Below are 16574 nucleotides of genomic sequence, written 5' to 3'. Positions count from 1 at the left end.
GCCAGAACCACATCCCTGCAGCCCCTGGGGGTGGGGCAGAGAGCTCCAGGCACTGTCCTCATCTGCAGGCACCACCCCCCACAGATCCCATTGGCTGGGAACGGAAACCTCAAGGTAAGCAGCGCCAGGCTGGAGCCTGCCCCCTGAGCCCCCTCCTGCACCCTGCCCTGAGCCCCCTCCCACACTCCACACGCCCTCCTGCACCCTAATCCCCTTCCCTGAGCCTCCTCCTACACCCCTTGCCCTGAGCCCCTTCCTGTATACCGCACCCCCTCCTACACCCCAACCCTCTGCCCCAGCCCTACATTCATGGCCCTGCATGTAATTTCCCCACCCAGATGTGGCCCTCGGGCCAAAAAGTTTGCCCACCCCTGGTTTAGAGACTCAAGGTGGATGAGGTAATATCGTTTATTAGGCCAGCTTCTATTGATAAAAGATACAAGCTTTTGAGCTTCACAGAACTCTTCTTCAGATCTGGGAAAGATAATCAGAATGTCTATTACTTAGATCAGATTCAGAGGAATATATAAAGCAGTGTAAGTTAACCCTCAGTAAGAGGTATACGCTTAAGTAAGTAAGGCTAAAGGGGTCTAGAGGTTGTTAGGCACACGTTCTACAGGTAAAACTATGTAACATGCACTGAAAAAACACCATGATAGTTGCAAACATTTATTAACTAAATTCTTAATGGGAAAAAAATAGCAATGAGTTGTTGCAAATAAGTTTCTGTACGTTATTCACAGTTTACAAACAGTAGCTGAACTTTAAAAAACAAAAGACATTGAACTTAAGACAGTGAAAAGTTGCTGTATAAAAATTTTGTAGAAAACGGGCTGACAATACAGAGTACAGGTCAAAATTAAGGAGAAGAAATACAAACCCAAACAAAATGTTCTACTTTACTGAATAACTTCCTTGGATTTGTGCTTGTTACTTAAATTCTGGAATATCTGTTAAGTGATGAAAAAAGGGACGACCATGAACACAGCCTTTATTTTCATTTCCAAGCTGTTGCTTCATCCTGTAAATTGTGTCCTCTACATCCTCTTTTGACATATACAAGGGTAGCTGCCGAGACATACGCACTGCTTCTCCCTGTGGAGAGGAAACCCCCCCCATAAATTTTTTAGTGCTACCTTGTATCAGATTAACATGTGGCTTCAATAAACTCAACAGGCAGTAGTAGTATATTCCATTTTTCTCTTTCCTAGTGGTAAATTCTATTTCTTATTACCAGTATATTCAACCCCAGCATCCAAACTACAACTCTAAGCAAAAGTCTTACATGACATTTCAAGGTACTAAGCAAGGTATCAGGTCAAATCACAATGAGAAAGAATAGCATCAAATTAACTTGTTTCAGAGTAGCAGCCGTGTTAGTCTGTATCTGCAAAAAGAAAAGGAGTACTTGTGGCACCTTAGAGATTAACAAATTTATTTGAGCATAAGCTTTTGTGAGCTACAGCTCACTTCATCGGCTGCCAATGAAGTGAGCTGTAGCTCACGAAAGCTTATGCTCAAATAAATTTGTTAATCTCTAAGGTGCCACAAGTACTCCTTTTCTTTTTGGAAATTAACTTGTATTGCCAATCTGTTGGTCATGTTTGTACTCTCTTTTAGGGTCCAGTCTTCCAAGATGCTGGGCACCTTTTGATCTTTTTAGTTCCCTTAATTTATTGATTTCATTGAAAGCTGACAAAATACAAAACCTTAAGGTCTCTTTAAAGTGGCATTTCTGACTTGGTATTTTAATCATATTACTTAGCCAGTATTCCTCACCACTTGCCTGCTGCCTTCCTTCACAATGTACAAAACTGAACATGAGTTCAGGAATTTTTAAGCTTGAGCTACTTCATTCCCTCCCACAGTCCAGGGATGCCGTCCCTTTTTCTCCCAGCCTGAAAGGTTCTGCATCATTGTGGATTTCCCTCCAGCCAGGAGGTCTGAATGTAACTCCTTCTGGAACTAGTAGTCAATACTGCCCCTTGGAGCTGCCAAACGAGGATCACTGGAGAGAAAGGCAAAGAGCGTCCTGCTCAAATGTACAGTTCAAAGACAAAGCTTGAACTGCCTACTTGACAGTGTACTGCCATTATGCCATCAAGCTGGAGAGAAAGGCAAAGAGCATCCTGCTCAAATGTAGAGTTCAAAGACAAAGCTTGAACTGCATATTTGGCAGTGTACTGCAATTAGGCCACCAAGCTGGCCTCAAGCCCACATCAATTTTTTTCAATTGATTTTTTAAAATTATTGCAGGCCTTATGTCTCCCGTTTAGTCTCTCTACGTGCCTACTGCTGTTATTGCTGTGAAATATCTTTCCTTGTAACAGAAATGTTCACAGGCCCAACAAATGCCCTTATCTGCTCTCCTCCGTTTCAGATAGATAATCTCTTGATGAATCTGTTCATCAAGACTTGTCTTAAAAAACTAGTCATACAGGCCCAAATCCAGCATAAAAACAGAAGGTTACTTACTCTGTGCAGTAACTGAGGTTCTTCAAGTGGTGTCCCTGTGGGTGCTCCACTTCAGGTGTTGGTGCGTCCTGGCGCCGTTGATGGGAGATCTTCTGTAGCAGTGCCCAGTTAGGACGAGTGTGCGCAGTTGGTGTCTCATGGAGGCACTGGAGTCTGCTTGGCACGTGCGCATTCCGACTCCCTCAGTACCTTCTCCACCATGGAGTCCTTTAAGACTAACTCCAAAGAAGAGGGGAGGGGCGGTGGGTAGTGGAGCACGCACAGGGACACACATCTCAAAGAACCTCAGTTACTGCATAGGGTGAGTAACCTTCTCTTCTTCAAGTGGTGTCCGTGTGGGTGATCCACTTCAGGTGAATGTACAGCAGTACCTACTATAGTTGGGGGGACTTTGGAGTTGTGGGTTTGGCAGTGGCAGCCAGTACTGTATGACCTATGACAGTGTCTGCTCTGGCAACTTGTATGCTACCGTAGTGTTTGGCAAACGTATGGTCTGATGACCATGCAGCGGCTTTGCATATGTAAATAATGGGTACGTTGTGTAGGAACGCTACCGATGTTGACATAGCTCGAGTGGAATGAGTTCTGATGCCATCAGGATGTTCAATGTCGTGGATCTGGTAGCAGGACCTAATACAGTCAGAGATCCACTTGAAGAGCTGCTGTTTCGAAATAGCAGCTCCTTTAGAGCATTCTGCAGTAGATATGAAGAGTCTAGGTGATTTATGAAATGATTTTGTTCTGTCCAAGTAGAAGGCAATCGCCTTTCTACATCAAGGGTATGAAGTGCCGCTTTCTGTGGAGTTTTGGGGTAAAAAGTGGGGAGGTGTATTGTCTGGTTAAGGTGGAAAGAGGACACCACCTTTGGCAGAAATTTAGGGTGGGGTTGCATCGTGATCTTGTGCTTAAAGAAATTGTAAGCACCTCATGTGTAGCCTGGCGTGTTTCACCACGAACGTGGCAGCTGCCATGTAGCCCAGAAATTGCAGACACATTCTGGCTTCGACCCCTGGACAGATGGACACCGTGTGTATGAGGTGTCTGATAGTGAGGAACTTGGCCTGCAGGAGAAAGGCTCTGGCGAGGGTTGAGTCCAGGTAAGCCCCAATGAATTCTATTTGCTGTGTAGGCATCACAGCTTATTTGCAGTCCGAGCCTTTGGAAAAGAGCCATTTGCGCAGGTGGGCTGCTACCACCGTGAGTGTCTTGGAAAACACCCGCGGTGTGGTGGAGAGACCAAATGGGAGTACTCTGTATTGGAAGTGATCGTGTCCCACTATGAACTATTGCAATCGTCTGTGTGTTGGGTGTATTGAGATATGGAAGTATGCATCTTTTAAGTCGGGAGCTGAGAACCAGTCCCCTTGTTCCAGCACTGGTATTATCGTGCCCAACGTGACCATTCTGAATTTTTGGGAGCGGACGAATTTGTTGTGTCATCGCAGGTCTAGAATGGGTGACCATCTTCTGCTTTAATTCTGGGTCAAGAAATGGTGGGAGTAAAACCCCTTCCCTATGTGTTGTATTGGAACTTGTTCCATTGCACCTAAGAGGAGTAGTTGAGTTCTTCCTGAAGTAGGTATTCATGAGAGGGGTCCCTGAAGAGGGACGGAAAGGGTAGGGAGGCACGAAATAAAGGGATGGAATAGCTTGACTGCACTATTTCCAGGACCCAGCGATCCTGTGTGATGTTTCGCCAAGTGCGGTGGAAGCGTTGGAGGCAATGGCCAAAAGGGTAAGTAGGCGCTGGTGGTAAGGACTGGTTGCTCAGACCCTCAACCAAGACTTCAAAATTGCGGTTTGTTACTCGACTGGTGGGACATAGGTTGTTTAGACTGGGTTGTTCGACCTCTGTTAGGCCTGCCGAGGGACCTCCCTATGTCATATTACTTGGACTGCGAGCAGCTGTATTGCTCTGGTAAGGCTGGTATCTCTTTCTCTTGGAAGGAGGGGTGTAGATCCCTAGTGTTCGGAGGGTAGCCCTGGAATCTTTCATCATGTGAAGGACTTCATCCGTTTTTCAGGAAAAAAGTTTGTCGAACGGTAAATCCTCCACTTTGGTCTGTAGCTCTTTAGGGATGTCAGATGAGGAGAAACAAGAGGCTCTATGCATCACCACCACAGTAGCTGTGGTGCAAGCTGCCATATCAGCCATGTCCAGAGATGCTTGAAGCGCCTTTCCAGATACTAGCTGTCCCTCTACCAGGACCAATTTAAAATCTGCTCTTCGGTTCTCTGGGATGTGGGAGGTGAATTCAAAAAGTTGGCTGTAATGATCAAAGTCATAGCTAGCGAGAAGAGCAGTGTAGTTGGCAATTCTAAACTGGAGAGTAGAGGATGTGTAAACCTTGCGACCTAAGAGGTCAAAGTGTTTGAAGTCTTTTTCTTGGGGTATGGACCAGTAATGAGGTTGTTTAGCCCTATGGTTAGCCAATTCAACCACAAAGGAGTTGGGCTGTGGGTGTGAGAATAAAAGGTCCACACCCTTAGCTGGGACATAATATTTCTAGTCAGCCTTTTTACATGTTGGTGGGACAGAGGCTGGTGTCTGCCAGATAGTGTCAGCCGGTTCTACTTTGGCATCGTTTATGGGGAGTGCAATCTTTGAGGATCTTCAAGAGCTTATGTTGATTCTCCTGTACCTCCTCCACTGGAACGTCCTGGCTGATTGCAACCCTCTTCAATAATTCCTGAAATTGCTTGAAGTCATCTGCCGTAGTTGGTGGGGGTGGCATGATGGCTTCATTAGGTAAAGAAGAGGAGCTGTGTTTGGGCAACTCCATGTCAGGTCCGGGCTCTTCACACGGATGGCATTGGGGATCCAGATGGAGAGCGGATCTGCGCTCTATGGGGTGAGGAGGTGCAGGAATAGTGGGCCTTATAGGGTGCCCATGCGTCCAAAGTGCCCATTGCATGGGGCATAGTAGTTGAGGTCCCATCCTTGGTGGAGCAAACCATGGGAAGTGGGGTTGGTCGTTGTGATGCACGTTCCTGTGAGGCAGTCTTAGTTGTGGTGGAGGAAAGTCGGGTGGAGGAAAAACTGTGTCTCCGTGGTCATTGCCATCACTGTCTGTGAAGACGGAGCGTTCAGTAGGAGAGGGTGGCTGGATCAAGGGTGAGCCCTCGGTACTGAGTAGAGGAGAATCCACTGAGATGTCTTGATGCGTTAGAAATTGTGTCTGTCCTGGAGTGTGCAGCACCAAGGATTTAGAGTCAGAAGCCATTGGTTTAAGCAGTTTGTCTTTGGTCTTGGCTGGTGCCGGTGGCCCCATGGCGGCACCAGATAGTGTGTCAGTACTGGTGGAGTTGCTGGTGCCTATGGCATTGTCCGTTCTGGGGCTATGTGTGTGGACAGTGCTGACTCCAGCACAGGTATCGGCACCTTTGGTGCCAAGGAGGAGACCTGGCCATGACGTAGCCTTGACTCCTTACGTTTCTACACTACATACCCGGTGCCGGAGGTGCCGGGAACGTCACAGGTGCTGACCCTTGAGGCAGTTGGCACTGCTGGCAAGGACCTCGCTGGGGACCATTTCTTTGTGCCCAATTCCCTGTTTGTGGAGGTCGAGGCTCTCTTTTACTTCTCGTGAGATGGTAGAGCCATGCTCTTGTCAGTTCTGACCTGGTCGGAGAGCACCTAGGAGAGGGTTTTGTTCTGCCTGTCTCCAAATTGGGTTGGAGGGATTTCTCCATCAGAATAATCTTTAAACGCAGGTCTTGGTCATGGCGAGCTCTGGTTTTTAGATTATTGCAGTGGACGCACTAGTTGCACGTGTGTCTCACCGACACATTTGACAAATTGGGAATGTCCATCCAAGCATGGTATGGGATCCTTGCAAGAGTCGCATTTTTTAAAACCAGGAGACCCCAGCATCTTTAATGTGGCCCACTGAAGAAGGTCTAAGAATGAGACATTAGCAAGGTTCACTCCCAAAGGGGGAAGAGGGGTTAAGAAAAACTTGGTTTGGTTTTGTTTTTTAATGAGCTCTATGCAACTGTCTAAAGGTAGAGTAGTAACTGGGGAGGTTTTATCTAACTAAAACTAATTTTCTCTCAAAATAGAGGAAGAGGTTCAGCACTGCCCCAAGTTCCATCTTCAGCCAAGGATGGCTGAGAATGAACTGAGGGGGTTGGAATGCGTGTGCGCCAAAAAGATTTCAACGAAGCCGTGAGACACCAACTGCACATGCACATTCTGACTGGGCACTGCTACTGAAGATCTCCGATCAACGGTACCAGTATGCACCGACACCTGAAGTGGAGCACCCACAGGACACCACTTGATGAAGAAAGTAGGCTGGTTGCTTGGTAGCTTATGGGCCATTTGGCAGATTTGAAAGATGACAAAGAATAATGGAAGACAGGCTTGTCCACTTCCCCATCCGTTCCTGTCAGTTCTCCAAAACCCTGAACTGAAATGGGAAATGGCTTATCCAAGTACAAAACCACAGCCATTAGGCTAGTCATTCAAAGGAAAGTGACCTTTTAACGTCAGTGCTTGTGCGTGCACTTACTTCCTATCCCCCTCATTCATGGCTCTTAGCAATATGTTTAATACACAAATAGGTAGTTACTGCCCTTTGGATGGACAACTTTCAGCATGAACAATTTCATATACAAACAATATATAGAATATTAGATAATTTGAAATATATAACAATATACTGTTCCCCTCAGTGTTATGTCACTTTTCTTGCCTCTCCATAATGTGTTGATTGAAGATTTGCTATCTTAGGCCCCTATATAGGAAAACACTTGAAGTATATACTTAAGTCCACCCCTATTTAAGTACATACTAAAGTGCTTTCTTGAATACAGAATGCTTTGTCAACTTGGGGTTTGAGAAAGAGAGAGAATGAGAGAGAGAGAGAGAGAGTGTGTGTGTATATACACACAGCTAATGATTAAATACTGTGGGACAAATCCTGCCTTGTTTATCTGGAGGTGGAAAGGGTCCACTGGCAGGTCTGCTGTCCATAGGAAGGCACACAAGGGTGAGCAACCATGGGAAAAGCATACAGAGGAAAAGTGGGTTAAGAAGCAGTGTGGCATGAGTATGCCACAGTCTGAGGGGAAGAAACCTTCTTTCCTTTGCCCTGAAGCTAACAAAACAAATTTTTAAAAAATAAGACTATTATCCCTGAATTTATGCCACTAAAACTTGTATAATTCAATTTAGTGGCTAGAAATAAAGTTCTTTTTCCTAATTATTATTTTATCTACCTCTATTGTATCTCTACTCTCTCAACTTTCTCTTTGCATGAATTGTAGAAATTTTATTTATTTTTGTATGAAAGCCGTGCACTTTCAGATTGTTTGGAAACTGTGTGCATCTCACTGTGGTTTATTTAAACTTTAGATGTAGGTCTACTTTCCCTAAATTGATCCCTTAAATCATTTCATGATTACCAGATTAGTTATGGTGGAGCTATGACACTGGCAGTCCCGGTGCCAGCTCATGCCGAGGCCCCTAGGCCTCACTGAACAATGATAAATGCATAGCTGGAAATCAGTCTGGCTCACCTGTGTGTTACTATTGTTAAAATAGGAATTAGATTTATAGAGAAGTGTTTATTGTTGGACTTTATGAAATTCTCGTGAGTTGCTGCATACATTAATTTCATTATAATATCTGTATCCTGTGTTATAAGGTAATATTTAAGTGTTTGCTTTGTAACTATAAAAGTGCATGCTATGAAATTGGAAACCCCCACATTCAGGAGAGAAGCATTATCAAGTGTGAAAAATTAGTTTACCATAAGTAGTGTCATCTCCTGCCCAACAAAAGAAGGCCCATAGACACCAGACAAACCATTGTGGAACATCAGCAGATAAAAGACTTTGTTGATTGCTCCCACATACACCCACCCATGAAGAGGGGACATGCACAAACTTTCCTTCCACCACAGTTTGAACTCTGGGGGGGGAAGGGAATAAAAATTGCCTACCAGAAGAATCTGTATCACTATGCTGCTTGGCATTTGGAGAGGGCAATATTTCTAAGTATAAGCAAGGGATCCCCAAGATGCTTAGCTTGGGTTAGCCCTAAAGGACATATAGAGCTTGTGCATTACAGCAGCTTCTATTACAGTCTTAGGTTTCAAAAAGTAACTCATTTGTGTGTGTATGTTCACCTGCTTTAACCTTGTAAATAGCTCTAATTTCTTTTTCCTAGTTAATAAACCATTAGTTATTTTATTACAGGATTGGCTACAAGTGTTGTCTTTGGTGAGAGATCTAAGGTACAATTGACCTGGGGTATGTGACTGGTCATTTGGGACTAAGAGTAACCTGCTTATTGTGATTTTTGGTGTAAGGCATTATCTATCTATTGCCTGGGTGCCCAAGGGGACTGTCTGTGACTCCATATTAAGGCTGTTATAATGCTTCAAGAATCCACACTTGATACTTGGTTGGGAAAGGCTAATTATGGAACACAGAACCAATTTGGGGTTTGAGCTGTGGTTTGTAACAATCTGCCCTGAGGTTGGTATCCATTTTCGAGCCATTCCAGACAGCTTGACAGGAGTTAAGAATTTGTGGCTGTGACACATAAAAAAGAACCAACCACTTTCTGGAAACTGTAAACAATTTTATGATGGGACTGCACTGTAACCTGGAAAACTGCCTCTTTATAGTGTTTTTATATACTGTCTTATCAGGTCACAGTTCATTTATTCAAACCGCATTTCTTCTTTGAAAACTGCCAACATAAAAAGAGTACCTTCTTACTGAAATATGCTTCCTGAGCGTATTCAGAGTCATATCTGATGACTGAAGTGACAAACATGTTCTTACTCCTTTTAGCCAATTCAACTGAGAGACAGTATATTGGATTTTATTGTTTCTTGTTCATCATCATGAGTCTCTCATCAGAATAGAACTGCATTTAATTAATGCTGAAAGCTAGAGAGGTATTGGTCACTACCTGACCAATACCTGAAAGCAAACCAGCTATTTCTTACCTCCAAGTAGTTTATCACTTTGAGAGGTCTACACTCATATACTTCCTTTGCATTTTTGTTTATCACGGCATTCAGAATTTCTTTTAAATCTGATATACCATAGTATGGCAGACAATTAGCCATTCCTTCTATTTCCAGCTGGTTTTCTGTAGCTGAATATCCTGGCAATAAGAAAAGAAAATAATTAGTATTCCTGATATCAATAAACAACATCTATGTTACACACTGTTTTGATTTATATCCCAGAATAAGCCAAATGAAAATAAAACTGATGTAAAAACACTTAGTAAACTAGTCATTAGAATTCAATACAGTTAAGACAATTAATTTTGCCTTCATTGGAATGAACAGCATGACCTCCTCCTGGGTTTCATATTAATCATGTGTCATGAGTGCCTTTTCACACCACATGTGCCACAGTTTACTTTAGTTCAAATCCCAGTTAGAACTGTTTAAATGCTTACACCACTTTACAGTATTTCCTCTTTGGGCAGGCATTGTAATCCCATAGCTTTTATTAAAACAAATGAAATTAAAGGTGAATATGTAATGATTTCAGCTTCTACGATTTGTTTTTATGAACAGTGTGTTGATGCTAGTTGCTATGCAAATGGTTTAAACATCCGTCCAACTCAAACTCAATTATTTGGGACAGATGCAATTCCCGTTGAAATCAAAAGCAGTCTTTCCATTGAATTCCACTACCACAGAGACTGAAGAACCCAAGTCCTCACAACTGAACCATTCCACAGGGCCCTCCACATCCATCAAGGGGTTGCCACCACTTCAACTGAACACCTGAATAGGGACCTCCAGGGCATGATGCAAAGACCATCTTATTAATGTAACCACCTACACCCCAGCAAAAAAACTCAACTCCCTACACCATGGGAATCCAAACCTTTAAACAAATCCAGACACCCACCCTACTATTAAATTAACCCCACCCAAGCACCCTCCTTCCATCCCAACATAAACTTCTCTTTTCTTTAGGCTCAGCCTCTGCTCACCTAATTTCCCACTCAATAAATCCCCTATAAATGGCATAAACCTTACTCTTGCTAGTATCTGTCTCAGACCCACAAAGGAATAGTGTTCATGACAATCTCAGTCCATTCCCCTGTGCCAGATCTCTGTCATGCCAACTCCAATTAAGGGAGTTAGATTGGAACTCCCTAGAGAAACCTGCACCTGATTGGCAAAGGGGAAACAGCTGCCAGCCTAATTAGCCCGAGGTTGCACAGAAGCGTCAGGGGAAGGAAGCCAAAGGGGGAAGCCAGAGAATGGAAGGAGAGGGGTAGCTCTTCCCTCCTGGCTACAGAGATCGAGAAGTCCTTAAGGCTCAAACCCCCAAGCTGTAGATGGTGAGAAGGTGGTGGGATTGCACTCTGGAAATAAACTGCACCGGTGAATGCTGAGCCAGGTCTTTTTGTGTGTTTTGGAGCAGAGGCAGGACCAAGGGGGGCCCTACTATGCCCTGTTACAGCTAGCTACCGCCTATTGGGGAGGTGGATTAAATATAACAAGGGGAGACCCCCCCTCCCATCACTGTAGTGTCTACACTGAAGCACCACAGTAGTGCAGCCTAAGTTAAAAGAACAGTGAAGAGGGGTCACAAGTTAATAACAACAACAAATTGAAAGATTCTATACGTGGGAGGAAATGTTTACAGCTGAAATCACAGAAATGTGTTTTAGTGGATTAATATTAATCAAATGAGGTTGCCATCCCTTTTTTGCACATTATTTACCTGGTGGTCACTAAATGGTAGTGAGAAGTTTGTGCATGCTGACAGGAACAAGTTTAACTATCATCGCTGGCACCTCCACAGTCTCCTGAGACCGCAGGATCCACCATGACATCCTTGGACCTTCATCATCCTGATCCTGAGAGATGTCGTGCCCAATTGAGCCAGAGAGAGAGAACCAATGACATTCTCACCTTCACTGGCTAAATCCAGACCATCACTTTGAATGTGAGACTTATATTTTTTTCTTCCCTAGCTCCTTTTGTCTTCTGTCTCAAGAGAGTCTGGCTTAGACAGCCAAGACAATTCCATCTTTTGCAACATTGTTATGCGTCTGATCAGAGAGGCAGCCTGACACTGGTACAAGTTTGCCAGCTCTTATAGTGGCTGACAAGACAATGTGCACTGTGCTCGTGTTTCTCCAGCAGGGAAGCTGGAAGTGAGAGTCAGCACAGAAGACTGAAGCTGCATTTTCTACCTTTACTATTCTTTTCTTTCCCCTTTTGTGTGTTTGTTTAGTCTTACTGTAAACAGGATCAGACTTCAACAACAACAGCTCCAGCCCACTTCAACTAACTTTCTCTTTTGCCCGAAAAAGGACACAATCCATCAAAGGGGGGGTTCCCTATAAAGTAGTTTTCAGGCAAAAGGGAGCAATGGAATATTGTAAAATTGAAAGCCTTATTTAATACTTTACATTTCAAATGCTATAGCTGTTTTTCCTTTCTGTACCCTTGATGAAAGGTTACAAAGATTTTGAATGGTAGTCGTTACAATAAGAGTAAGCCAAAGATAAAGTAACATAAAACTCCCGACCACTCATTAATTTTGTAACAATAAACAAAAGTTTCATTAACATCTTAGCCCTTGTGGTCCCGAGACACCCCCTTTCATAACACAGTATCACCCTCCTATGCAAGCATATCATTTTTGCTACTAGGTGAGAGATACCCAATCCCTTGCCACAGACTCTGGCTAGACATATAACTAAAACTGCCTGAATGGTTCCTTTGAATACCAACTATCTAATCATGAGACTTAAACTAGATGTTTAGTGGCACATATGAACAGGATGCCAATGGCATCCCATAGCTACCTGATACTCATATTTTTCTTGTGTATATTATCCAAGTAATTCCAAATGTTTTCACCTTCTATGTATTTGTAAGTGTGGATTTTAGTATGTCTATCTTCAACATGGCTGTACGTCCTATAAATAAGTTTCAATAAGCAAACTGTTGAACTTTGCTGTAAAAGTAGTTTTGCAATAGTAAGTAACTATTTTGACTTTTGAATGTAAGCTCCAAGTGCTCAAATCTCTCTGTGAAAATTATCAACTGTAACATCCCTACATCCACATTTGGGTTCGAGTTCACCAGACAGTGTATTCCTCTTAAAGCTCGAGCTAAGGCTGAGAAGTATGACTTCCATGAGCTACAGATACAGCAGAGGCAGAAAAGAACACCCACTCTGAGTGTGGTTATATTCTGTAGACTGAAAAGTGGAATACTGTATACTGATTCAAATATTTTCATCTGTAAATCTTTGCAAGAACAATTTGGCAACCTCTGAGGAAGTGAGAAGACACTTAAACCTCACTGTACATGTAAGCTTTTGACAAAGTATAAAGACATTCTGGAGTATTCAAATATCGACTCTTTAGTTTCCGCAAGTGATTTCTGTGAAATAATGTGCAATGTCCAAGGAAAATATTGCCAAGTGAACAAATGACTAATTTTCAACTGGCCAAAAATGTGGATTTCTCATTGCTGCCAGTGTTCCTCTTCCCTTTTCAAACAAAGCCCTCGTGGTGAACTTTGGAGCATTTTCTCTCACTGGCCATGAAAATCTGCTTCCTTTCAGCTGCCCCACCTACAAAGTTGTCTTTTTTCCACTCAACATCAAATATACCAAGCGTCAAAAAAGAAGAAACTTAGTTATTTAGTGGGCAGTGGGAACAGAGTTCACCATGGGAGTTCTGATCACAAACAAAATGAGAGCTAGAAAGCTGCATCACAGCTTGTAAACTCTGGCTAGTAAGGCTTATGAGACAGCTAGTTTGCAATCTGAATGAACAGAGGGGTGGGAAATATTTTTTTTTACTATGTATGTGTATATCTTTCTGATGTGACAGGATATCTATGAGGGGTGGGGGAGAGGGAGGAATGAGAGATAAATTAACTATATTTTTGTTCCCGGAAATATTTGGACTTAGTGTGTAAATGCTTTCAGCAATCTTCTAATATCCAGTTTATAATATAGAGCTTTCTGATTTAATAACTGTATATACTCCAGTCATATTTGCTGAATTAGCCACACCTTTCTCAGGCAAACACTTTCAAAGCTGAGAGAACAATTGCTACTATCTGAGGCTCAGACCGAAGAAAAGATGGACCACCAGCTATTGTGCAAATGCTATTGTTGTGACACTTAACTCAGTTTGATATGGCATCCTGCCCTAAAATAAAGAAATACAAGGACCATCTCATGCTAAACAAACCAAATATGTAAAATAACACATTCAACTTACATTAAAAAAGGACATTATGGCTGCAAAGTCAAACCCTCACAAGCTAGGAAAAATGCCAGAACTGAGGCTGCCTGTGCTACCTTAATTTGGCTTCCTTCTATGTATGCATTTTGACACAGACTTTAATTACATGAGCACATCCTATTTTTTCCACAGGACCCCTGCCTCATTCAGTGCATAGACTGGAACTTCTCTGGGGATGAATAAGAGCTGTGTAGTGAAGGAGGCTGTTGGCTGTAGGAAAAAGAATGAAAATGAATATTTCCCTCGCTTGATTCTTGGAACCAACTAAACCATTTTAACTGACCATTTTCCAAAACAATTCAGCCTGAGTCAGACATCTGGTATGGAAAATTTCAGCTTGCATATATTCCAAAGCCAGAAAGGTAATGAAGGCCATAGGATTACCCCCAAAATAATTCTGAGAACATTTCTTTTTAGAAAAATACCCATTCTTGATTTTAAAATAGTCACTGATGGAGAATCTCCCACAACCCTTAAGTAAATTGGTCTAATGGTTAATTATTTTTAGAATTAAAAATATATGCTTTATTTCCGGTCTGAATTTGTTTACCTTCAACTTCCATCCACTGGATAGTGTTATACCTTTCTCTGCTAGATTAAGAGCCCATTATTAAATACTTGTTCCCTATGTAGATACTTACAAACTGTAATCAAGTCACCCATTAACTGTCTCTTTGTTAAGCTAAATAGATTGAGCTCCTTGAGTCTGTCACTATAGGGCATGTTTTCTAATCTTTTAGTCATTCTCACGGCTCATCTCTGAACCCTCTCCAATTTATCAACATTCTTCTTTTGAATTGTGGACACCAGAACTGGACACAGTCCAGCAGGAATTGCTCCAGTGCCAAATATAGAGATAAAATAACCTCTGTTCCTGCTTGAGATTCCCCCATTTCTGCATCCCAGGATTGCATTATCTATTTTGTCCCCAGTGTCACACTAGGAACTCATGCTCCTTTGTCAATTTTCTACCATTACAAACTTTTGATTTATATTAATTATCATCAACTTCCCTTTTCTTCCATTATTTTTTTTACAGCTGCCTTCACTTTCCCTCTAAACCAGGCTGTTTTTTTAACCAGTTGGGCCTTCTTCTTCGATTGTGGCTTTCTGGGTATCCAGTAAAGTATTCTTAAACGATCCCCAATTATCATTCACATTTTTTCTGATTAAGTGTTGGATGGCTAAAGTTTGGCAAAGTTATAAGCAACTGAAAACAGGGTCTTATAATGGGAAGTTTCAGGGGAAACAAATTGATTGTTTAGAGTTCTCACTATTCCAAGATGGACTAGTCTAGGGTTGGTCTGCAGGTAATTTTATCTAGAGAATAAAAAATATCTATGTCTATAAATAAAATAATCCCAACTCACTACCTTGCAGCTGAAGTGAGTCATGAGAAAGGTGAGCTAGAGAGTGTCCGTAATTAAGATGACACCAAGCTTGCATGCATATCTGAAGAGCTTACAACAGAAATGGACCCTGGCAAACTTCAAGGAGCCCCTAATAAGCACTCTGTATCTGGGAAGTAAGCACAAACAACTATGAAAAAGGAGCAAATGAGGAACTGGCCCCTTCTGCAGGAAGAAGCCACTAGGTTGGGATCCGCTAAAGAATGTCCTGGATTAAATTCCATGTACTTGTTGTTATTGACTTATTGCCTATTGATAACCAGTTTGCCAGCATCCTCTGTTCAGGCTATATGTGGCCCAGAAGGAAGAATAGCTTTCTCCTGAAAGAACAGTTTGGCCTTTCACTAATGACTTGCTCCAGCATCTTTTTTGGACCTGTCCTTGAAGGTTTCCATATGTTACAATACATCTGTCATCACTCTGCATATGCATGATGTGGTAACATATGAAGCTACAGCATTCCCAACAGCTCTTACAGTGAATCTCTGCCCTGGATCAAGTGAATTGCCATCTAGGCACTGCACCCCAAGAAACTAGCCTCCGTGGGCACTGTGATAGAGGAAATGTCTGCAATTGATTTGCCTCTGCGAAGCCTGTCTTTGGATTTCCACTGATGGCAGGATGGCTGTAAATCATCTAGTGTAAAAGTATACCCACTCTTTACTTCTGGGCTATTAAGGTAATAAATGAGAAAGAATCTATATCATACCACTAATCTTTTGGAGAGTAGACTGATGGGGGTTCTAAAACAGCCCTGCTATTGACCCCAAACTAAGTGCTAGCAAAAATTATGATGATGATCCTGATGCAAAGGCAGACCAGTATTCAAATCTTAAAACTGCCTTGCTGGGCCTCCAGAGCGTCGCCGATCCATTGCACAGCAAAGCAAGAGACATCCTGAACTCTGGAGGTGTTGGCGGTGGGAGTGGTAAGCACTAGGAAAGGCTGTTGGGCTTGAGGAAGACCCACCAAAACACTGACTTCCATTCCAGAAGACCAAAGAACGGTGACTTCCATTCCAGAAGACCAAAGAACAGTGAGGCAGGAAAAAGGCATGGATTCTGGGGCCTTCCTTCAGCTGCTGAGATGCTGAGGATACAAATAGCCCACCACAGATATTTCCTTTATTTTTTTTCTTATGCAAAAATTTAAAGGTTTTCCACTTGTTTCCTGTGGCAAAGAACCGCTTGCAAAAGACTCTTTCACAACATCTGATCCAGCTCCCATTGAAGTCATTGATGCCAGTGGGATATAGATCAGGCCTACAGAGAACAGAAGAGAAACCATTCCTGCCTTCCAAAGGCCTGGTTAGTTTAGCAAGTGTGCCAATACGGAAAGCTTCACATTTCAAAGAAAACAAAAAGAACTCTGTCCTTATTCAGCTGCATTGCACAGGGATATCCATGAATTATGACTCCAGTCTA

General features: G+C 42.7%; 1 protein-coding gene across 8 annotated transcripts in view; it reads right to left on the bottom strand.

The window, feature by feature from the left end:
• Nucleotides 1-453: 453 nt before the first annotated feature.
• Nucleotides 454-16574, bottom strand: part of PMS1 (PMS1 homolog 1, mismatch repair system component) — a 101711-nt gene continuing 85590 nt past the window's right edge. For 6 of the 8 annotated variants that reach the window (XM_073306152.2, XM_073306153.2, XM_073306155.2 and 3 more), the window contains 2 exons: nucleotides 9441-9601; nucleotides 457-1095 (listed from right to left, as the gene is read on the bottom strand). In XM_073306152.2, coding sequence (XP_073162253.2) covers nucleotides 931-1095; nucleotides 9441-9601 — 326 coding nt within the window. In that variant the 3' untranslated portion in view covers nucleotides 457-930. Of the gene's footprint in view, nucleotides 1096-9440; nucleotides 9602-16574 lie in introns of all 8 variants that reach the window. The other 2 variants (XM_073306158.2, XM_073306159.2) reach the window with 2 other exon arrangements.

The sequence above is a fragment of the Lepidochelys kempii genome, chromosome 11 (assembly GCF_965140285.1).
Source record: "Lepidochelys kempii isolate rLepKem1 chromosome 11, rLepKem1.hap1, whole genome shotgun sequence".
In the NCBI taxonomy this organism is placed as follows: Eukaryota; Metazoa; Chordata; order Testudines; family Cheloniidae; genus Lepidochelys; species Lepidochelys kempii.
Note: the sequence above shows the minus strand (reverse complement) of the source record. Positions and strands in the feature narration are given on the sequence as shown.